This window comes from Odocoileus virginianus, chromosome 16 (assembly GCF_023699985.2).
Source record: "Odocoileus virginianus isolate 20LAN1187 ecotype Illinois chromosome 16, Ovbor_1.2, whole genome shotgun sequence".
Lineage (NCBI taxonomy): Eukaryota > Metazoa > Chordata > Mammalia > Artiodactyla > Cervidae > Odocoileus > Odocoileus virginianus.
Window position 1 is genome coordinate 10,015,759 of NC_069689.1, and position 22,349 is coordinate 10,038,107.

The 22,349-nt window shown below is 51.6% G+C and overlaps 1 protein-coding gene and 3 long non-coding RNA genes across 8 annotated transcripts in view; 1 reads left to right on the top strand and 3 right to left on the bottom strand.

Annotated features, from left to right (window-relative positions):
• Positions 1-200: 200 nt before the first annotated feature.
• On the bottom strand, positions 201-5,340 carry LOC139038682 (uncharacterized). The gene is made up of 2 exons (XR_011491738.1): positions 4,681-5,340; positions 201-560 (listed from the first exon to the last, which is right to left on the bottom strand). It is a non-coding gene; the product is annotated as an uncharacterized lncRNA (long non-coding RNA).
• On the top strand, positions 5,082-20,301 carry LOC110150533 (uncharacterized). Of its 2 annotated transcripts, XR_002317782.2 has the most exons (5): positions 5,082-5,144; positions 9,328-9,435; positions 10,059-10,335; positions 11,011-11,163; positions 17,051-20,301. It is a non-coding gene; the product is annotated as an uncharacterized lncRNA (long non-coding RNA). The 2 variants fall into 2 exon arrangements; XR_011491736.1 differs by lacking the exon at positions 5,082-5,144 and having other exon boundaries at positions 5,346-9,435.
• LOC110150528 (uncharacterized) lies at positions 14,520-15,858 on the bottom strand. Its single transcript, XR_002317778.2, has 2 exons — positions 15,598-15,858; positions 14,520-14,931 (listed from the first exon to the last, which is right to left on the bottom strand). It is a non-coding gene; the product is annotated as an uncharacterized lncRNA (long non-coding RNA).
• PPP2R5C (protein phosphatase 2 regulatory subunit B'gamma) overlaps positions 18,654-22,349 on the bottom strand; it is a 135,605-nt gene continuing 131,909 nt past the window's right edge. For all 4 annotated transcript variants that reach the window (XM_070477820.1, XM_070477816.1, XM_020913510.2 and 1 more), the window contains one exon: positions 18,654-21,095. In XM_070477820.1, the coding sequence (XP_070333921.1) occupies positions 20,964-21,095 (132 nt within the window). In that variant the 3' untranslated portion in view covers positions 18,654-20,963. The remainder of the gene's footprint in view (positions 21,096-22,349) is intronic.

Below are 22,349 nucleotides of genomic sequence, written 5' to 3' on the forward strand. Positions count from 1 at the left end.
TAGTATGTGTCTTTAACCACAATTTTAAGAAAAACTTATTAGGAGTAGTTTGAACAGTGCTTGCCCCCTTCTTACTGTATAACTGACCATAGGGAACAAGCCTCTTTTCTCTGCCATGGTGAACTGTCAATGTCCTTTCTAGATCTGGACCAGCCTCTGATGTGGCCTTTGCATATTCAATGATTTGAAACATCTCTGAGTTCCTTTACCATGAAGGTTTTTATTGGCATCACTTCCTCGGAGTCTTCCTCCTTCTCATCACTCACCAAGTTCCTCAGCCGCACACTTCTGGCCCTGGAGAAGCAGCGGAATCCACATCTCCCACCAGTTCTTCCTTCTAGAATTGTCACACGCATACTAAGTCACTTCCTCCTCGACCCAGGGATTGAACCCACATCGCTTATGTCTCCTGTATTGGCCGGCAGGTTCCTTACCATTAGCGCCACCTGGGAAGCCCGGTTCACTCCAATTTCACTTTCAGCATTATTAGCCGTTTTTCACTTTCAGCATTATTGGCAGCTTTGGTACCTTTCCTGCACTTCCACCTTTTGGCCAACTCCCTGTGTCAGTGATACATTTTTAAAAATTCATTTAATTTATATATTTTTAGGTCAGGTCTTAGTTGCTGCAGGTGGGATCTCCGATCTTCACTGCAGCATGTGAGTCCTTTAGGGCAGGTGGCTCTGAGTTGTGAGATCTAGCTCCCCACCCAGGGATTAAATCCAGGCCCCTTTGCATTGTGGAGCACAGTCTTAGCCACTGAACCACCAGGGAGGTTCCTCAATTGATACATTTCTGTAACATGTTAAGTGGGTTTGTCACAGAAGCCAACACAGCTACCCACGTTGCGGGCGGTGGGAACCGAGGGGCAGGTGCACCGTGGGTGAGGCTGTGAAAGCAGCGCCATGATGCGTTGGCGAAGGCTGAACAGCCCGCAGCGCAGCTTGCGCTTGAGGCAGTTACGTTCACACACTGGTAACCGAGCCACGCCGGGGGCTGCTGTTATTCAACTGGCCCACAGGAACTGAGATCTGTGCCTGTCGGAGCTGTGTAAGTAGGGGCCGCCTACCTTGTCACTTTCCTTCCCTCTTCCTGCTCCTTCGCCCCCTGCAAGTAGGAGCCAGCCTGGGCCCCTTGCCCCAGGACTGAAAGCGGAAGGTGCCTGTGGGTATTTCAGACTTTGGTTTTTCCCCTAAGACCCAGACAACAAGGATGTAAGGAAGAGGAAGGAAGATCTGGCGTCTCCCTTGCGGGCAAAGTGTCCTGGAGAAGCGGTGGGTGATGAGGTATCCTGGGCTGCGGGGAGAGGTAGGTGAGGGGGTCCCAAGCCTGCTGCCCACGGGCCCCCAGAAAGCAATGCAGGGGGGTGTGCTCAGGTGCAGGACCCCTGACAGGCTCACCAAAGCCGCCCTCGAGGCTGGGAGCAGCACTGTGGCATAGGATCCAGGGGCTGCAGTGACTGGTGTGGATGGGTGAGGAGTGGCCAGCAGGTTCCATCACCCCCAGCCCAGACCCTGTTCCTGCGGGAGTCCTGACTCAGGAAAGCGCAGAACTCTGGAACAGACCCCGTGGAATCGTGGGATGGGAACTGGGGTCAGAAATTGTTACAGGAAATGGAGCCAGTGGAATGGCCCGCACACACGTTTGTGGCTGGACAGTCAGGCCTGTGACAAGCACGGCTGTGCACCATCATGAGCTAGCCTGATCTGATGGCTTTATCTGACATCCACAACGTTAGGGAGATAGCTTATTATCACCGCAGTTTGAACACAGGGTCATGATACAGTCGAAGGCAGAAGTAACCTGCTTAAGATCTCATAGGTAGCAAGACCATAGGAAGAGCTCAAACTCAGGTGATACTGCGCATGCCTAGAGCCCTTTAACCATCAAGACAGTGTGGGCTATCTTTCCCCCCAGTCTCTAATGTAGCACCAAGCACAGAGGGGCTGCCATTGCTCCCTCTCTTGCCCAAACATCCCCCAGCAGCCGCTCTCTGAGCCTCCACTTTCCATCTGTAAAATGGCTCACTGGCCTAGAGTGGAAGCATGGTCATCCAAATATCTGCTCGGAGGGTTAAGCATCCAGTTGTTCACTTTGACAAAAAGAGTTTCCTCCTTTACTTCAAGGGATGGACACATATTACAGCCTCCCCCCGCCCCCGACCCAAATCCCCAGTGGGACTCCCTATCCGGTGAGGTGCAGAGCACAAGGCATGGTGTCCTGCTAGCTGGGACTTTGTCGAACCTCAGTGCGACGATCCCTTTTCAGCATGAAGGCAGAGTGGACATGTCCACAATTTTATTGACAAGATAAAACCCCAATTTGACCCTGAAAGTGACAGGACATAGTGTTTCATCAGCAAACACATACTATTTCCTTGACCCCAGTAGATGCTGGAATCCCCTGTTCACTGCTAGTCAGCCTTCTTTAAGTCTGACAATTGCTGTTTCTCTATCCTAAGCAATTTTTTATTTATTTTCTAAATTGAGCAAGAAGGGGCCGTGGTTAAGCCACTTACGCTCTATGTCTGTTCCTCGCCCATGAAGACATGAGATGCTGTGTTTAGAAGCACATTGCCCAGTACTGCCTGGAGAAACTGTGCCCCGTAACCTGGAGGGTGGGGGCTGGTTGTACGTTGAAAATGGGCCTCTGGGATCAAGTGAGGTTGGGAATCCCTATGCTAAACAAAGCTTAAGGACAAGACTTTTCCGCGGCATGTGAAATCTATGCGAAAGCCATGTGACTCTCTAGAGGGCAGGGAGGTGCCCCCAAGTAATTCCCCAAATTACTTGGCTAGGGAATGTTTTGGTGGAACTTGAAATCAAGCCAGTGTGGGGCTATAGACCTCCAGGCGATGCATGGAGCACCCTGGCCCAGAGCAGACCCAGGAGCTCAGTAAACCGGGGCCGCGTTTTACACAGCAGGCGACCAGCGGCTCCTGCTGACAGTCCTCAGTTCCACCGGATGAAGGGCTCCGCAGACACCCACCAGCCTCGCTTGCAGGCTTGTTGAAGGATACCTTTCTTCCGCTACTAAGCTGCCTTTGGAGGGGTTTGGAACATGAGGCTGGCATGGCAGGGGGATGTGAGCAAGTTTTGGTTCTGCTATGATCCTGGTGCTGCCACTACCAGCTGCGTGACCTTGGGTGAGTCCCCTAACTTCTCTGTGCCATCTTCCTCATCTTTAAATGAAGCTAATGAACCTAACTGCTCCTGCAGCTCTGTGAGGAATACGTGAGATAAGGCGGTAAAGCTGCCAGAACAGTGAGAGATCACTCAGAGCAGCTCTTGTTAATGCTGTTGCTAGTAATAGTGATGGCAGTGCTGGAGCCCAGTCTGCACTGAGCCCTGACCCCAGGTCCGGGAGGAATGTAGGGTCTTCTGGGCACAGTTCTGTTTAGTTCTGAAGCACATACATACAGGCTTCCTTTACTGAAAAGCTAAGACCAGCTATCTTGTTTAAATTGGGTATTTATTTCTTCAGCTTGAAAAAAAAGTGTGGTAAAATATACATAAAACTGGGGCTTCCCAGGTGGCGCTAGTGGTAAAGAATCCACCTGCCCATGCAGGTAGACGTAAGAGACACAAGTTTGATCCCTGGGTTGGGAAGATCCCCTGAAGGAGGGCACCGAAACCCACTCCAGTATTCTCCCCTGGAGAATCCCATGGTCAGAGGAGCCTGGCGGGCTGCAGTTCACAGGGTCGCACAGAGCTGGACACGACTGAAGTGACTTAGCATGCACGCATTCATACATAAAACGGAAGCATTCTAAGTGTACAATCGGTGGCAGCCATCACCACTATCCATGTCCAAACAGAAAATTTCTACTCTAAACAATAACTCCCCATCACCCCAGCCGGAGGCGCTGCTCTGGAAGGAACTCCTCCTCGGAGCCCTGCCTTTCCCCGGAACCCAGGGCCCTCTCGGCTGCCACTTGTCACACACAACACGGAACGCAGCCCCCAGCAGCAGCTTCCGCCCTAGCATCCACTCAGACTTGAAGCCAAGGAGAAAGGAGTTCAGCAAGTCTGTGCTTCTTTAACCTCATCTCTCAATACTGCGCCTTCACAATAAAAAAGTGAGGTGGACAATCACACATGATGGCAGTATTCTGGACGGGATCCTGACACAGCAGAAACATTCTGGGAAAAAACGAAGAAACTCTGAACAAGCTGTGGACTCCAGGTAACAGTAACTTGTCTATACCGTTTAACCAACTGTAGCAAATGCACCACCCGTGTTAAGATGTCAATAACAAAGGAAACACCAATGTAAGATGTCAATAACAAAGGCAATTGTGCTGTGTGTGGTGGTGGCATGGGGTGTAACACAGGTACCCCTTTACTCATTGCAGCAAACCGAACACTTCTTAAGTTTGTAAACACAGAAAGTGAGGCAGGGGCTGTTGTGATGACCACATGGGTCACAGAGCCCCTCCTCTCGAGGAGGATCAGACCTCCTAACGCGGCAGTGGGTGACTCTGGTTCTCTGGGGCAAGGGTCCCGGGATGACCAAGCCGCGTCGGCTCAGGGCCCGCCCCTCCCTTTACGGTGAAACTCGCAGCTCCCGCCCGCCCTTCTAGCATCCTGAGTATGCTTCCAGAAGACCAGGGGCCTGGCCTTCCCGACACCGGGGTCGACGATGGAGATCAAAGGGGCACGAGGGCCAGGCGGTTCTCACCGACGAGAGCCGAGTCCCTTCTGGAGGAGCTGCATGGGCTCCTCCGGATGCATGGACCCCTCCGGGTGCAGGAGCCACCTAGTGGAAGGCCTGCGGGCTGAGCAGGCGGACACCTGGGTCCAACCCCGGCTCCTTCGCGTCCAGGCTGTGTGGCCTCAGCACTGACCCCCTCTACGACGCCGACCCCCATACCGCTGCTAAGACCTAGTAAGACAACACAGGGCGAGCAGGCGGTTCGCACCGCCACACACCCACTCTGGACGGCTGGCCCCGTAAGTCAGACAAGGACAGCGGGCTCTGCTCAGCGCGTAAACCGCGGTCAGCTTCCCGGGCTGGTGGAACCGGGCACCCGCTTCCCGGGGCTGCCGAGTCCCGCCTGGCCTTCGCCCCGCTTCCTAGCCGGCGGCGCGTTCCACGCACCACGCCTCCCCTGGCCTGGGGGCAGCCCTGGGCCCGTCTCACAGGTGAGGGCACTAAAGACCCGACCAAGTTTCCGGCGGGCTCCTTAGTCAGTCAGGGTTGGGACTCGCCCACGGTGGCGGCGGCGTGCGGACGCCGGGACCCGCCGGCAGCCCGCTGGCTTCGCCGGCCGAAAGCCCATCTAGACTCCAGATCGCTCTAAGCCCTTTACCCGGGGAGCAGCCGCTAAAGTCACGTGCCCCGGCGTCGGCGCGGTCACGTGTCCCACGGCCCTGTGGACCGGACGCCCTGGGATTGGCCCATCCCTGCCAAGGGGGGTGGGAATCTCTCGCCGAGATCTCCGTCCTCTGCGTGAATCTCGCTCGCTCGAGAGACTGCTGTCCGATTGGTGACTTTAAGCCCCAGAATGCATCGGGCGGGGAGGACGTGCGTCTTCGCGCGCAGTCGCGTCATCTTTCCGAGCCCGCCTGTAGTTTGCCATCTTTCTCACCCGGAAACCTATACTCTGCTCACTTGTTTCTGGCGAGTGGGACGAGTTTCTCAAAATGGGCCTACGGGCATCCCGTGGCCGTCCCTGCCCTAGCCCTAAAGGCCTTGTTCCCGCGACCTCCTCCGAAGCCTTGGGTTCCGCCCTCGGTTTTGTCTTGACCTGGCTCGCGCACCAAGCCCTGGTTTGAGATTTCTCGTTCCATCTAGACTAGGGATACTTAAGCCGGATACTTTGACTGGACTTTCTGGGATCCCCTTCAGATTATATGCAGGATAGGCCTGTGAGAAATGGCAGTCCACTCCAGTATTCCTGCCTGGAGAATCTCATGGACAGAGGAGGCTGGTGGGCTAAAGTCCATGGGGTCGCCAAGAGTCGGACACGACTGAGCGACTAACACACAGGCCGTGTAGGAGCCCCTGTGGATTGGTGGTGGGGGGCCTTCATCAGGTTTATATGCTAAGAACTCTGGCAGGACTAAGGGGGCCCCACTTAGTCCATCCTTTGGCTTTTTTTTTCCCTCAGCATAGAATCTGGCACAGATGTTCAGAGGTGCTTATTAGAGGGAAGAGACTATCCTAACGTTATTTCTCCCAGTTACTCCGTGCACACGCCTCAGTCTGCTCCAAAGGAACACTTGTACACACTTGGTATTACCTGTACACAACTTTTGATTGCACAACTGCCTGGTGGAGTCAGCCTCTTCTTTCCGGTGGAAAGAAGAATGGTTCAACCATTCATTCTTTCATCCGGCTTTGATTGAGCTTAACCAGCCAGTGGAGGGTGAAGCACAGTGCCAGACCCTGGAGGCACAGTGATGAACAAGACGGGCGCAGGCTCTGTGCCCATTGAGCGCACGGTCTATGGGAGATACAGTGAGTTAGAGCTGAGGGACAGGTCGTGAGTGCCTTTGGATGGGTCGCCAGGGAGGTCTAAGACTGAAGGATAAATAGCTAATAGCCGAGTCGGGGGGAGAGGGGAGCAGCCTGGGTAAGATGCCAGCTGTCACAGGAGGAGAGGAGAGAAGGTGGCAGGGCCAGCGTTTTGACCCTTGGAGGGTTGCTGCGAGCGTGCGGACCGATGAGAGGAAGGTGAAGAACTAGGGGTGCTCTCGCAGCAAGAGCTGGCTGGCTGTTTATGTGAGCAGTTCAAGGGCAGGAGGCAGTTGGGCAGACTGAGGTGGTAAACGGAACAGCTGAACAAAGGCTGGTTGTGGAAATCTGAACATTGGCAGGAGCCTCTCTCGGCCTCAGTTTGCCCATCTGTAAAGCGTGGGGGCTGGACCCATCATTAAGGTCCTCCTACCTGTGATTCAAATTGAGCAACACTTGAGTTAGGTGAGGATTTAGAAGTGATTACAGCGTGGAAGGAGAAGGAAGGCAGGAGAGAGTGACAGACACAAAGGGGACACTGGGCAGAGCGGGACTCAGGGCCCTGCCCGGTCAGAGAGCCGGCACTAGGGTCAGACCCTCGGTCATCCAGCTGGTGGACCTTGGGCAGTTCACTGCAAATCCCAAGGGCTCGAGTTTTGTCTTTATAATTTGGGAATAGTAGTAATAAAAATTCTGGGTGACACTGTTTTTGGGTTTTGGGGGAGACCATAGCCATAGCCATAGGCAACTCTGAATAAAACAGCATTGATTGTATTACAAACATTAAAGATAATCTCTGGAAAAACAAGCAAATTTGCCTCTGGGGAGTGGAACTGGGTGAGTGGATGGTTTGGGGCAGGGAGGGCACAGAGGGTTGGAAGGAGAGGGTTTTTTGCTTTTAAACTGCTTTTCATTTTGAATTTTGAACAACATGGCAAGTCAGAGAGTGATGCCAGGCCTTGATATTTCTGCACTGGTCCCAGCTGGGCACACACCAGACTTGAAGGCAGAGGGAGCATTAACAAGAACACATTCTGGATACCTGGACACCTGAGTGCTGATTGGGGGTCTCCCACCAATATACCTTGGATTTATTTTCTTAAACCTGGCGTGCTGCCGTCCCTGGGGTCTCAGAGTTGGACACGACAGCGATTGAACAACAACAAATTCAGAAATTTGGAGACAAGTGAGGGCTTTATAGAGGGTAAACAAAATCTTAGGACCCTGCTGGCCTGCGTTTGGATTCACAGTCTATTAGTGACTAGCTGGTGAGCTTGGGTCAATCAGTTAATCCATCGGAATCTCAGTGTTCCCATCTGAAAAGTGGGGGTTAAGAACACTAACCTAATTGTTGTGAAAATTTGATAAGATGCTGTGTGCAGAGGGAAAGTCCAGCATGTTGTAGGTGCTCAGTAAGAATTACTTCTGGGTGGGGGAGGGATGGACTGGGAGCTTGGGGTTAGCGGATGCAAACTGTTACATATAGAATGAATAAACAACAGGGTCCCACTGTATAGCACAGGGAATTATATCCAACATCCTGTGATAAACCATAGTGGAAGAGAATATAAAGAAGAATATTTATGTATAACAATCACAGTACAGCAGAAATTAACACAAGATTGTAAATCAGCTTTACTTCAATTAAAAAAAAATTCCATTCTCCCCTTCCAGCTTAGAAGAGCCCACCATGACCTGGACTAGGCTGGAGAAACATAACCGAGTTAATGTTTTTTTTCATCTCACAAGAACTTAATTTCATTTAAAGGGTATGATGCTGGGAGAATGCATCAAGAAGCACTGAGTGTTCAGTTTACAGCAGTCTGACCAGCAATTACGTAGAAACAGTTGAACATGAGGAGGCTCAGGCATCCCATATGCCAGAGGGTAGGGAAATCTCTGTGGGTGCTTCTGGTGCCCTCTGGTGGTGAAGAGGGAGACTGCAGGTCAGCGTAATGGCCTGAGAGGCAGCGGTCCAGCTGACTCCAAATGTTGCATTGGTAGGTGATGCACGATTTTTAAAAAACCAGGAACGTACATGTGTAAGATCAGTGCACATATTCCAGAAATATATAAGCTCTTGGAATATTTAATTTTTGCAATACTGACATTATAGCGTATGGTATAATACATATTGCTGAGTTGTGTCCTATTCTTTGGGACTCCATGGACTGCAGCACACCAGGCTTCCCTGTCTTTCACTATCTCTAGGAGCTTGCTCAAACTCAAGTCCATTGAGTTGGTGATGTTATCTAGCCATCTCATCTCCCTTCTCCTCTTGCCCTCAATCTTTCCCAGTATCAGGGTCTTTTCCAATGAGTTGACTCTTTGCATCAGGTTTCCAAAGACACACACACACACATATATATATTTATTTATTATAAATATATATTCATAACATATAACATATATTCATATATATTATAACATATATTCATAATACATATGAATTTGAGCAAACTCTGGGAGACAGTGGAGGACACAGGAGCCTGGCGTGCTGCACTCCATGAAGTTGCAAAGAATCAGATACGATTTAGTGACTGGACAACAGTAATATATGTATATATATGTTATATTTTGGGATGCTATATATGTGTATGCATATAATGTCATTCTATTATGCAAACTGTTTTGGACCTTGCTTGTTTCATCTAAACATATGTTTTGAATAACTTTCCATGTGAGAATATACAGTTTTAACACATTGTCCATTTTTAAAAACTGTCATGGAACAGTTGAAAGCATAAAATATATTCATCTTAGGCCTGTGGCCCGATATATCTTTCTGTGTGCACACTCCTAATGCATTCCTTTTTCCAACAGATGAAAAATGATAATAATCATAAAAGTACCCTGATTGTGTTCCAGGCACTACTGTAAGAGCTTGGAGAACTTTCATTAAAGTTTACACACTGTTCCATTCTACGGGTGGTCAAGGATAAACACAGCTGACATCAGCTAAAACGGTGAAAACAGGTATCATTCAGTCACTACAGACTGCAGGGGGAAAGCTGAGTTCTGCTCTGACTTATGCAGAGGTTACAGGTGTTTTAAAGAGAGGATGAGCGAGTCGGGAGGGGCGTGTGGAGGGTGGGGGTTCAAGTACAAAATCACCAAGGGTGGGTGAGTGCAGATCAGACTGGGCGGCTGGGTCAAACTTCTACCTCCATGGGAGCTGTATCCTTCCTTCTGAGTCCATTTCAAGGGAACGACTTTCAGGTCCTTGAGAAAGACACTCCTGGGCTGTAGGAGGTACCTGTTCGCCTCAAAGGGGCAGAGGAAGGTTCACAACTGCAAGCCCTTCTTAGTAAATGCTCTAGAAGGGAAGTCAGGGCCTGTGGTCAGGGGTTGGCTGGAACAAATGGAAAATTCTCCTGGGGCAGTCCCCTGGCTTTCTCAGGCAGGTGTTTTAATGGGGAGGGGGTTCCTGGGGTCCTCCGAGGGACACAGCCTCATGCCACAGGACCCGGGCTGGAGTTTCGTCATCTCTTCATGCTGGGGTTTGGATGGGGCTGTTGTGTGCCAGGAGCTCTAAGTCCTCAGGATGCACCTTTATTTACGAATAAGTTCTCTGTGACTTCCACCACTTTTCACTGTAGAGAACAAGGCCCCTGTGACCATCTCAGGCTGACAGCCATCCTTCTCTTCTGCAAGTGTCACTGGTGGCTAAGTGCCTGGAAGCCGACTTGCAGCGTGAAAGGCACGACATTTAGAAGATTTTTTTTTACAGATTTTTTGGGGATGTGAATCACTTTTAAAGTCTTTCTTGCATTCGTTACAATATTGCTTCTGTTTTATGTTTTGCTTTGTTTTTTCTCGGAGACATGTGAGCTCTAACCTGTCCTGACCAGGTGAAGGGACACCCTGCGTTGGAAGGTAAAGTCATTTTTTAAAAAATTTACTTATTTAGTTGGTTGGCTGCGCTGGGTCTTTGTTGCTGCACGAGGGCTTTCTCCAGTTGCGGCGAGCGGGGGCTGCCCTCCAGTTGTGATGCTCGGGCTTCTCCGTGTCATCACTTCTCTTGTTTGCGGAGCACAGGCTCTGGGGACTGTGGGCTTCAGTCGCTGTGGCGCTTGGGTTTCATTGCCCCATTGCTTGTGGGATCTTCCCGGATCAGGGATCAAACCCACCTCTCCTGCATTGGAAGGTGGATTCTAAAGCACTGGGCCACCAGGCAAGTTCCCAAAATATTTTTAATATTTAATATTTTAAACATTACTCAGCTGCCCTTCTAAAGAGTTATACAGGTTGCATATCCATCAACAATAAACGAAAATGCTCTTTCCCCCCGCCCGCGCCCCCCCCCCCCCGCAATGTGAATTTCTTTCTCAGCTCCGTGGTGACCAGCATATCCCACCAGGGTGGCTGACTTTCCATGGATGAGCCCCTTTCCCTCTCAGAGCCCTTGTTTTCTCGCTGTGAGACGGGGCGAGGATACATCACAATTACAGCAAGTGCCATCTGCTGGGCTTCCTCTGCCTGCTTTAAATGATCATCTCTTTAATCCTCCCAAACACCTCCAAGGACTGAACCATTATCTGCATTTCACAGATGGGAGCCTGGAGGGCGAGGGAACTGGAATCGCAGCCCAAGCTACAGGCTTCAGGACGCTTTCCTCTCTAGAGCTCAGCCTCGGAGGGCCAGCTAGAATGCGGCCATGAGTGGGTGGGTCCTCTGGCATCATCGGGACTGGGGAGCATTACGGTAATCACCTGCTTGACGTCTCCTCAGAGCTTAGAGGGATGCACCTCTAGGGAGGACCCATCAGAGGAAACTGATTCTTTTTCCTCCTTTATAGTGAGAGAAGGGCCAGCTACCTCTTGTGAATTCTGGGTCATCACCTGTAGTGCCCTTGAAAGAGTAGGTTTCATGGAGAGTTAATTCTATTGTTGTTCTGTCGCTTAGTCATGTCCGACTCTTTGCGACCTCATGGATTGGAGCACACCAGACTTCCCTGTCCTTCACTGTCTCCCGTAGTTTGCTCAAACTCATGTCCATTGAGTTGGTGATGCCATCCAACCATCTTGTCCTTTGTCGTCGCCTTCTCCTGCCTTCAATCTTTCCCAGCATCAGGGTCTTTTCAAATGAGTTGGCTCTTGGCATCAGGTGGCCAAAGTATTGGAGCTTCAGCTTCAGCCCTTCCAATAAATATTCAGAGTTGATTTCCTTTAGGATTGACTGGTTTGATCTCCTTGCAGTCCAGGGGACTCTCAAGAGTCTTCTCCAACACCACAGTTCAAAGGCATTAATTCTTCGGAGCTCAGCCTTCTTTATGGTCCAACTCTCACATCTGTTCGTGATTACTGGAAAAACCGTAGCTTTGACTATATGGACCTTTGTTGGCAAAGTGATGTCCCTGCTTTTTAATACACTGTCTAGGTTTGTCATAGCTTTTTTCCCAAGGAGAAAGCGTCTTTTAATTTCATGGTTGCGGTCCCCACCCGCAGTGATTTGAAGCCCAAGAAACTAAATCACAAAACCTCACTCCTGGAGGAGGGGGCAAGCAGGTGGTGGGAGGTGGGTCCTCCCTCGACCCCGCTCTGTGCGGCCAGAAAGAATCACAGCACTGGCCTCACTTTCAGTATAGCCTCATTGCACACTCAGGATTCACTGAGAAAATCCAGGGGATCAGAGAGCTCCTCCTTCCTCTACTTGCCCCAGACCTGTGCCTCTATTTGGATCCCTCCTCCCTTCCTTCTCTTAGCGCTGCGTCTCCTCGCGTGCATGCATATATGTTCAGTCACTCCAGTCGTGTCCAACTCTGTGTCCCCGTGGACTGTAGCCCACTAGGCTCCCCGGTCCATGGGATGCTCCAGGCAAGAACACTGGAGTGGGTTTCCATGCCCTCCTCCAGGGGATCTTGGTGACCCTGGGCTTGAACCCGTGTCTCTTACATCTCCCATTGGTAGGTGGGTTCTCTACCACCAGTGCCACCTGGAAGCCCCCTGATCCCCTTGCTGCCCCTCTTTCTGGCAGGCCTGCCAGGTCTGGTCAAGGGCCTGGGTGGGCAGGGGCGGGTGACAGATGAGAGCAGTGTTTGGATTCCCGTTGCCTGGATGAGGTACCAGCTCTGCTCTGCTCAGGACGGGACAGGCCACGTGCCCTCTGAGTCTCTGTCCCCGGACTGTCTCCTGGGTCCGGGCACAGCCCGAGAGAGACCAAGTGGACATTCCCCATGGGTGGAACGCCGGGCCACCCTCTGTGCAAGCCTTCTCCGGGCACCGCCCTTCCTCTCTATGCCATCCAGCCTGACTCCCTGGCACAGCACAGTCTCCTCTGCCGGGCACCCTGAGTCCCAGCGGCAGAGACTTGGCACCCTCAGGCGGCTCCAGCTCCTCCCAGCCGGTCCTCACTCTTTTGCACAGGAGCCTTAGCTCTTGTCAATTTGCGGGGTTTACATGTCACCTGCCTGTTCTAATCTTGTCACCCACTGTGGGTAGAATCCTTTTCAGTTGCCCGCAGCCCACGGGCTCAAGTCCGCATTCCGCTGGCCCTTGCACACATCTACAGCCTCATTTCATGACCACTGTCCTTGGGCCGTCTGGTGACAGCGTAGCCCCAGCAGAACTTCAGGCCTGTCCCACCTCTGGGTCTTTGAGCGCATCCCTTTGCAGGCAACATTCCCTGCCCTCAGAGGGCGGAGCCCAGTGGGGTGCCCCTGCAGCACCCCACCCTCTCCCGGCCCAGGTGCTGAGGTCTGTGCTGCTCTCCCCACCATCGCTGCCTGGTGCATCCCATACACACCGATGGGATGAGGGCCAAAGGGTCCTCTTCCCCACGGCCGCCGCCTCTGGGAGCACAGCCCCTCTCGGGCGGGCATTCAGCCCTTTGTACCTTGATTCGCTTAACCGAGTGAGCAGAGTATCCCAGGGACAGAGCTGGGTGCCGGTGACATACCATGAAAACAGGTGAGGTCCCTGTCTGGGGGTGGAGGCTCTTAACTGAGAAACAAAATTGCAAATTGTATCAGGGCTCTGAAGGAAAGGGGGTGGGCCGAGAGTAAGAGGGATATCCAATTCGATAGGGTGGTCAGAGAAGGCGTCTTTGAGGAAAAGACATGGCCATTTACACCTGTGGGATAGAAAGAAGTCAGCCAGGCCACTTTGGGGATGGCATGGGCATGACAGCCTGTGCAAAGGCCCTGAGGCAGGAAAGAGGTAAGACTCAGACCAGTGATGGAACAGGTTGGCAGGAGTCAAATTAGGGACTCTTGTTTCCATAGCAAGGAGTTCAGGCTTTAAATGTCTGGTGAAGCTGCTCAAGGGTTTTAAGCAAGAGGGTGAGGTGATCACCGTTTAAGATGCTCTGGAGAGAAGGCTGTCACACTGTCCAGGGGACGATGGAAGCCGGAGATGGAGGCCCAAGAGCGAAGTTTGGGTAAGGCAGATGGACAGGTGCACCTGGGGGGTGTGGCCTCCAGGATTTAAGACTCCAAGTGCAGGGAGAATCCAGGCTGGCTTCCGGGTTTGACCAGGGGTGGTGGTGGCGCTGGTCCCTGGGATGAAGATAGCAGGGTCGTGACTGGGAGGTGGCAGGCAGGTGTGGCCCGTCCTGCAGCGCTGGCCGCTGTGCGTGGGGTCGAGACCATCCCAGGCACCCTGAGGCCCCAGCACCCACACATGCACAGACATCTGTTGTTCAGAATTCTTTCCACTATCTTCACTCAGGTCACATCTTCACTCTTAGCAGCCTGGGTTGGGTTTTTTTTTTTTTTTTAATACTCAAATTTTGCAAGGTCAACGAGTGAAAAATATGGTACTTTTTTAAAAATAGAAAATGTGTGGTTATAAATGACTGAGCACTTCTGGTACATCCTGGATAATGGGCTGAAGATGATTCAAAATGCTTTTCCCAAATGTTCTGAGAAACTTGGATTTTAATATTTTGGGCTTCTCTTGTGGCTCAGCTGGCAAAGAATCCGCCTGCAGTGCGGGAGACCTGGGTTTGATCCCTGGGTTGGGAAGATCCCCGGGAGAAGGGAACAGCTACCCACTCCAGTGTTTTGGCCTGGAGAATTCCATGGACTGTATAGTCCGTGGGGTCGCAAAGAGTCGGACACGACTGAGCAACTTTCACTTTAATATGAGCCTTATTTATTTATACATGCTGTGCGGCTTGGGGGATCTTAGTTCCCCGACCAGGGATGGAACCTGGGCCCTGGCAGGGAAAGCTCAGTGCTAACCACTGGGAAACCAGGGAATTCCATGACATTTTTTTTTTTGCACTCTGAAAATATTTAAATTTTCACTTGTTAAAAAACATTTCCATATGAAGCTCATTGCCTAAGTATTTCATTTTCCTACAGAGATATTTAAAAAATTCACAACCTAGAAAGAATACAAGTGGCAGGCAACATAGAGGATGACCCACAAACACAGAACTCCGAGGTGTCATTAGACGCATGCGATGGGCTGGGTACCAGCATCCACTAGTTTCATCCGGGCTCTCCTGTCTCTGGGTCTGCTTCATTCTCTGTAAAACAAGGGTTTTGAACTAGACCAGGGTTCCTAGAATTCCAGATTCCACAGGGCTGGAGGCAGATCGACACTGCTGCTGTGTTACTGGTTTTTCCGGGGGGGAGGGTCGCACACAGTAGTGCCAGTTGTTGTCAAGTGGGGAATTACTAGGCAACTCCTATTAATGTTCGTGCTTCATGAAGGCTTAAGTGCGGAGGAGAAGCCACAGTGTGGAGGAGAAGCATGTCGGGTGAAGGACAGCTTCCTGACCCAGGTGGCACAGTGGTAAAGAGCCTGCCTGTTGATGCAGGAGATGAAAGAGATGGGGTTCGATGCCTGGGTTGGAAGATCCCCTGGAGGAGGAAAGGGCAACCCACTCCGGTATTCTTGCCTGGAGAATCCCGTGGACAGAGGAGTCTGGAGGGCTACAGTCCGTGGGGTCACAGAGTCAGACACGACAGAGTGGACATAAAGGGAGGCTCAGTGCCCTGGAGGACAGAGGAGCGCTCTGCCATGCCCAGCACCGTGAGCAGACAGGCGCAGACAGGCGGTGGGTCCCGGGCATGGCCATCAGGGATCCGACACGGTTCCCGTGTCACCTTAGATGGGGCAGCTTTGGGGGCTCAATCATGTCGACAAGAGCAAGGGGCTGGGAATGGGGAGACGTGACTTCTCTGCTCACCGGGCATCGGTGGACCTGGGTCTCCTCGCCCATGAAGCACCTTTGCTTTGCGAGGAAGTCATGCCCATCTCCGGGCTGGAGAAGAAAGATCGCGAGGGAGCTAGTGGCAGCTTAGAGTTACTGGACTGCATCTTGGTTTGGGCAGCGGGCCCTTGGTGTTCATCGTCTTATGAATGAATGAGTGAAGTCAGGAATCCTCTTTTGCCAGAGATCCCCGCCCTGGAGACTCCTGGGCCCCTGCCTGGCTGGGCGGGTAACCAAGACGACTGGTTACCTAGACACCTCCCCTCCCCCCACTCCTTCGTTACCAGGATGCCCTCGCCGACCAGCCTATTCTAGAAGCCCAGGGAGCAGGGAACACGTTTCCCCCATGTTCAGACTCTGAGTTGAAGGGGAAAATGTAAAACGAGGCGTATTTTCAGGTTTATTTGATGTTGATATTGAATACAAGTCACCTCTGGGCCACTTCCGGGTGTGGAGCTGCATCCTCCTGGAGCGATGGAGCCTGCTCTTCAATCTCTGTCCCTCTGCTGGGCAGCTCGTGAGTCTCCTCTCTGGAAGCTTCTACTTCCTCGAGCGGCTCAGTCGGAAAGCAGGTCTCACAGTTCAGCCGGCAGCCCCTCCTCTTCCTGTCTCCACGTGCCTGTGTGGTGGAAGCAGTCAAAGGCCCCGCGCACAGGTGCCACCGGGCCACCTGCTCTGCCCCGTGCTGGCCGTGGCCGGGACGGTTAACCAACCTCTCTGTGCCTCCCGCTCATCTGTGAGGCGGCTGAGCCCCCAGGGGCTCCCCTTGCCCGACACAGGTCTGCCCTTTGCTCCCGGCGGTCACCTCTCAGCCCCGGGAACGTCCTGCCAGATAAGCGTGTCGGTGTTCTGTCTGGGGGACTTGGGCCCCCCTGGAGAGTCTGTGCTAATGGTGGGATTGGGGCGGGGGCCGCACAGAATCAGCTCCGTCTTTGGGGGGACTGGATGACCCTTGTCAGTTACGTCAGTGTGACTGACCCCCTGATGAAACTGGACACCAAGGCTGGGGCCACGATGGCCAGGAGGAGCCGGGGGGAGGAAGGGAGGAGCCAGGTGGCGGGGAGGAGGGGGGTGGGGGGGTGGGGAGGAGCTGGGTGGTGGAGCAGGGTGGGGAGCTCCCAGCCGGTCCCAGACCACTCCACTGGCTCACGCATCTCTCCCTGCGCTGACTTCCATCTGGATCCATCTGGATCCTTCTGCTCATGAACCGTGAGGACAGCAGCCCCGCTCGCTTCCGCGTGCCCTTCCGGGGAGTCAGGGAGCCCGAGGTGCTGATGTTGGGATGCTGAAACTCAGGCCGCCCTCGGGGTCCAGGAGGCCTGTTTTATCCTCTGCCCGTCACACCAGTGGCCCCCACCTGCCCTGGGCTGGGTTTGGCTCAGTTTACCCTCCATAGCAGGCTCTTTACTCCAGTCTTTTTGAAACTCAGAGAAACAATTCTGGAAGAAGCAACCTCTGGGTTTACCATGGAATCATCTGGACTCTGACCAAAAGAGAGGAAGCTTTAAGACAATCCGCTGGACAGTTAACACTGCCTGAGGACACCACCTGCTGTGCGCTCACCTGGGAAGTTCTGAGGAGCCTGCCTTCAGCGAGGTCCGAACACCCTGTGTCCCTGGGGCTCTCTCCCCTGCTCGGCCGGCCGGAGCGGAAGCTTCCACTCACAGCCTCCCGCGTGGGCCCTGGGGCTGAAGGAGGCCGTCACAGGTGCCCTTAAATTGACTGGGAATTTGAGAGATTTCTAGCAAGTGCACTCGGAGAGGGCAGTGAAGACTCACAGGGCTCCCCACCGGGAGAGTGCAGCCTCAGGCCGACTTCTCCAGGCTACCTTTGGTGCCGGGCCGCCCTGTCCTGCCCCTTGATCAGTGCCAACCCCCTGGCGCATATTCTGACTCTGCGTGTGCTGCTGGCGTGAGCATGTCGGGGTGTGTGTGTGGGGGGGGAGAGGGGGCGCAGGCACGGGATGGCCCCGTCTGAGGGCAGAGCCGCTCTAGCAGCTGCACCAGTGCTGAAGGGCCGTCACGCCGGTACTCTCGGCGGTGGGGCGCGGCCTGGGTGCGTCTCCAGAACGGCCCCTCACCAGACAGGCCGGACGTCCCCAAGGTGGTCGCTGAGCCCCCGCTCCAGGAGCGACTTGGGCACTGTTGTCGGTGGGGGTGGGGTGGATGGAGAGGAGTCACAGGGACGTTTGACAGATAAGGAAATGGAGGGGCCTGGGTCGCAGCCCACCCGCGGGGAGGCCTGAGGAGGCCGAGGCTGTCCCCAGGACTCCAGGGAGCGGCTGATCCTGGGCGACTTTTCTGTAACCGCACCGGTGAGGACAGGGAGCCCCGGGGAAGATGAGGGTGGATCAGCTGGGACCCCAGCTCCTCCTCAGCCATTCTCCCCTGCGCTCAAGGCTTTAACGGCCCTTCAAGAATCATTTTAAACATCACGGTTAGGGCTCAGATAATTCCATTTCTATAAACTGTTCTGACTCACATTTGCCTACTCGCCAAACGAGCAGTGGTCATTAAAAAGTCATCTCTACTGTTTTTCCATTAGAGAAGCAAAAAAAAAAAAAAAGAGCTTATGGAAGGCTCGGGGAAGACAGGGCTGTGGTGGACGCAGGGCGGCCGGCCACCCAACCTGTGTTGAGCGAGGGCCTTCCAGCCCGCCCCTCATCGTCACCCGACAGCAATCGGCACCGGCTGGCCCAACACCATGGCTGAATTTAGCGTCATGATGAGCAGTAAAAGTCACAGGTTCTTTATTTAGTCCATATAATACACCATTTTTTAGAGTTTTTCTTCTTTGAAAATTAGATAAAAGAGCATATTAAATGGCAAGTGTATGAAGTTTCTCCTCATAAACAATGTCAAAACGAAAAGTTCTGAATTACAAAATGTTAAAAAATATGTAGGTACTTAACATTTCACTAAAGCATAAAGTTACAGATATTCTCTAAAGAAAAATAATTGTGCCACTTACCTATTTTTGCTGTTTCTATGAACTTTTTTTTATTCTGTACATAGGACATTTTGTACAAAATATGAAGTCTACATTTTTATTACTCATTACCGTAAAACAAAGATACAATGTATGTACAATATTAAAAGGAAGCCATACTAAAGCCGCACTAAAAAGACACTCGGAATAGTGACATTTCTGATGTACAGATACGTTTTGGAAAGAGTGAAAATGCCAAACGCAGAACTTTATGAAGAAAAACAGTCACCAGTTTATTTTCAATGTAGTACTTTTGAAATCAATTTGGTACAGAATAAACAGTGTATCTATGTAATAATATGTAAGCTGAACAATTACACAGGGAATCTGAGTTCTAACTAGGAAAACTTTAAGAGGCCAAAATATTAAATAATACTCTTGTCAAAGAAAATCATTTTCTCTCAAAACCCTTTTATTTTTCCCTTTTTGGTGAATGTTTGTCTTCAATAAAGAGCAGGAGGAAAACCTAGACAAAAAGATGTTCCTAAATGCTGAGCTTTCCACATCACCCAAACACCGAGGTTTTGGTTTTTTCCCTTGGGCAAGAGAGGCTTCCCAGAGACCTCTTGGGGACACGCCGAGAATATCCGAGTTGTGGGCATCTGAGCTCCGTCAGCTGAAGACGGAAGTTCAAACAATGGTTTATCGAGATACACAAGACGCTGCTTTATACAGTGAAAAGCACCCTTTTTCCCTCAAAAGGAGAAGGCATCTGAACTTTTTTTAAATGATAAATTTCGTAATGGCAAAGTGGAGGCAAAGTGTCAAGTTTCTCAGGAAGGTTTCTCCTCCCGCTTTCAGCCGGGGCGGCCTTCCAATTGACTACCTGCTCCGAACACAAGGGGTCCGCTCCCTCCAAGTGACAGGACCCAGGGAGATACACGCCGTCGGGGGTGGGGGGCGGGCGGTTTAAGTGAGACCCACGGGCAGGAGACTCTGAGCTGCACAGGGAACCATGTCCGCTCCGCTCCTCACAGGGTCTGAGTGGGTCCCCCCAGACCTTGAGAGAGAGAGAGATCCTGACGGAAGCCTTTGAAGCATCAAGACATTTAACATCAAGTTATAGCATCTTACGCCAGAGACACAGGAAACTAGAATCACTGGTTGAGGGCAGCGGTATGCATCTCAAATAGCTTTTGAGCAGGATAAGTCAGTCAAAATACTGGCCACCAGGAGAGACATCAAGAACAGAGCCTTAAGTGTAAAGATTTTTCTCCGCGTGCTGTTCCATTGAAAACAAAGAGCTTAATACATGCAAGGAAGTCTGAAATATTTAGCAGCATTGAAGACCACTGAAGACTCAGACGCTGTTTTTTCCTTATGAGGCATCGACTAAGGTGTCCTCTTTGCAACAGAGACTCCTTGGAGGCTGCTCTGCCGCCGCCGCCTCCGTGAAGCCTGGGGACTGCACCATGGGAGGCGGGCAGGGGGTGCTTCCCCACGGCGCTGATTCTGTGACGTCTGCCCAAAGGCAGCTGTGGCCTGCCTCAGGCCGAGAGCTGGCCTCACTCAAGATGATTCCCTTCTGATTTTCTACAAAGTGTGGAATTCTCAGAGAATTTTATCAATTGAAGAGCCTCATTCAAGGGTAACAAACGTGTTAAGTAGAGAAAAATCATTCTGCAAAGTAAGACATTGAACGCACCACTTTAAAGTTCCAATTCCAGGCAAGAGAAAGCTATTTTTTTTTTTTTAAACAGATTTCTCCTATGAGCTCACTCCCGGGACCCTGGTGCTGGACCACAGACCTGGAAATATGGCTTTTGTGACACGCAGAAGCAGCAGGACGTGGTGCGCACGGCACTGGTCAAAGTGATACCTCGGGAAGACACAGCGGCGAGGATGGTCACGTCACTTTCCCAGCGAGCTGTGTTAAGATCAACAGCATAGAGCCACCTCGAGGGGATTAAAAACAAAAACAGACCAAAAAAAAAAAAAAAACCCACCCAGAAAGAAACTGCTGGCATAACAACCTGAAGGGCTGTACAGTCTTAAAAAATAGGTGAAGCTCTTTTACAGTGTTCCTTTGATTTGAAAACCATTGGTATTCTCATAGGACCCACCTATCCTAAATGATCGCAAATCCCATTTGGGGAGAACGTGAAGGTGACGATTGGGGTGCTTTCCTTAGCTCTGATTTTGGGGAACCGTCTTACATGGGGCCGTGCGGGGACCCCGGGGGTGGGGGGGTGGCACGCACGGCCCTGGGCGGCCACCATTGTTTGAACTCCTAGTCTCGAGCCGAGGCAGAAGGACGTGATTGCCTACAGATGGGGTTGGAGAAAGCTTGGACTTGAGTGTGACTGACTGGTATGGCACACGGAGCATGTCTTTGCTCCGGGCGGGCGCGGGGGCTAGCGCCCGTCCTGGGGCGCCGGCTCCTCGGCGCGGCCATGGGCCTCCAGGGCGCTCTTGGCGTGCAGGTCCTGGGGAAGGTCGGACTTGCGGCGCGCCAGGGGCCGCTCCTTCTTCGGGTCCTTCTGTGCCTGCAATGGAAACGCACGGCGTTGGCGACAGACCTGGCGACCCGGAGGTGAGCTCGCTCTGTTCTGAGCTGGCGCAGCCCACGCTCCGGGGCCCCCCTGAGGACTCTGGATGCCCAGAGGGTGGGGTGGCCTTCACCCCCCCCCCCGCAGTGACTGAGGGGGGATGCCTCGTCTATTAAGAGATAACCCAGGGACCACTCAGTGTTGGCATCACGGTCTTCTAAAAGGTGTTTTGCCCAGGGTATTGGATACCTCTGTTTTGCAAATTCATCAGCTTTAGTACATCTCATAAATGGCAAAATCTTCCTAGTTCATAAAATGTCACTGAAACCATTTTATGGTTGTGTCCCTTACAGAGGCATTTCAGGAAGTCGAAATTTCCCTTGGAGGTAGATAAAAAGAAAGAATGAACAACACATTCAAACTGGACTCGAAGCCAGCAACGGGTCTAAAACTTCCATTAAATTTGAAAAAAGATACTTAGAATGAGAGGTATTAAGTAGGTCATGTAGGGGGAAAACCTTCTAGAACTTAGAAAAACTATACATTTAATTATCTACATAAAATTTCCTAACATTAAGGGTATGATATAAAACTCCCTTCTCCATTCCATTTTCTTCCTAAACTTAGGACATTTTGGGGGAACAAAAGGAAAAAAATTAAGTGAGCCCTGTTTGCATGGGGATTTAGAGAATTGTGTCTGCAGAGAAAGGGTGGTCTGAAATACTGGGAGGTTAGATACCAACAGCATCCATTTCCATGAATAATAGTTAAATTATTCAGTTTTGAAGTAAGGCCATTGCATCAATACCAGAATATCTGAAACAAAACAAGAAGCCATCAAAGTCAGCTAAACACAGCGTGTGTACCAAGAGTCAGCCGGTTTGTGAGGAACTTTGACAAGAACCACAGCTTCCTTTCTGTTTAAGTGTCTCCAGCAAAAGGGAGATAGTACTTAAATAGAAATACTTGGGTGGTGCTGAGCAAACAGCTACCAGAAAACACTTGTACAAGTCAATCACTTGAGAGCAAAAAGCACACATCTCTGACCACTCCCCAGAGTGGCCAGCTTGCCAGCACCGCTGGTGTGATATGCCAAGTATACTTCTCTGTGCTTTAATAAAAATATTCAGGGACTTGCAGAAACCATATATGAAACATGCAGTTTTGCAGAGCTACTATTTCTTACGGTTCTTTGCAAATTTATCTATGAAAACCATAGCAATGTCAAGGTTTGGAAAGAATTTTGTGTCA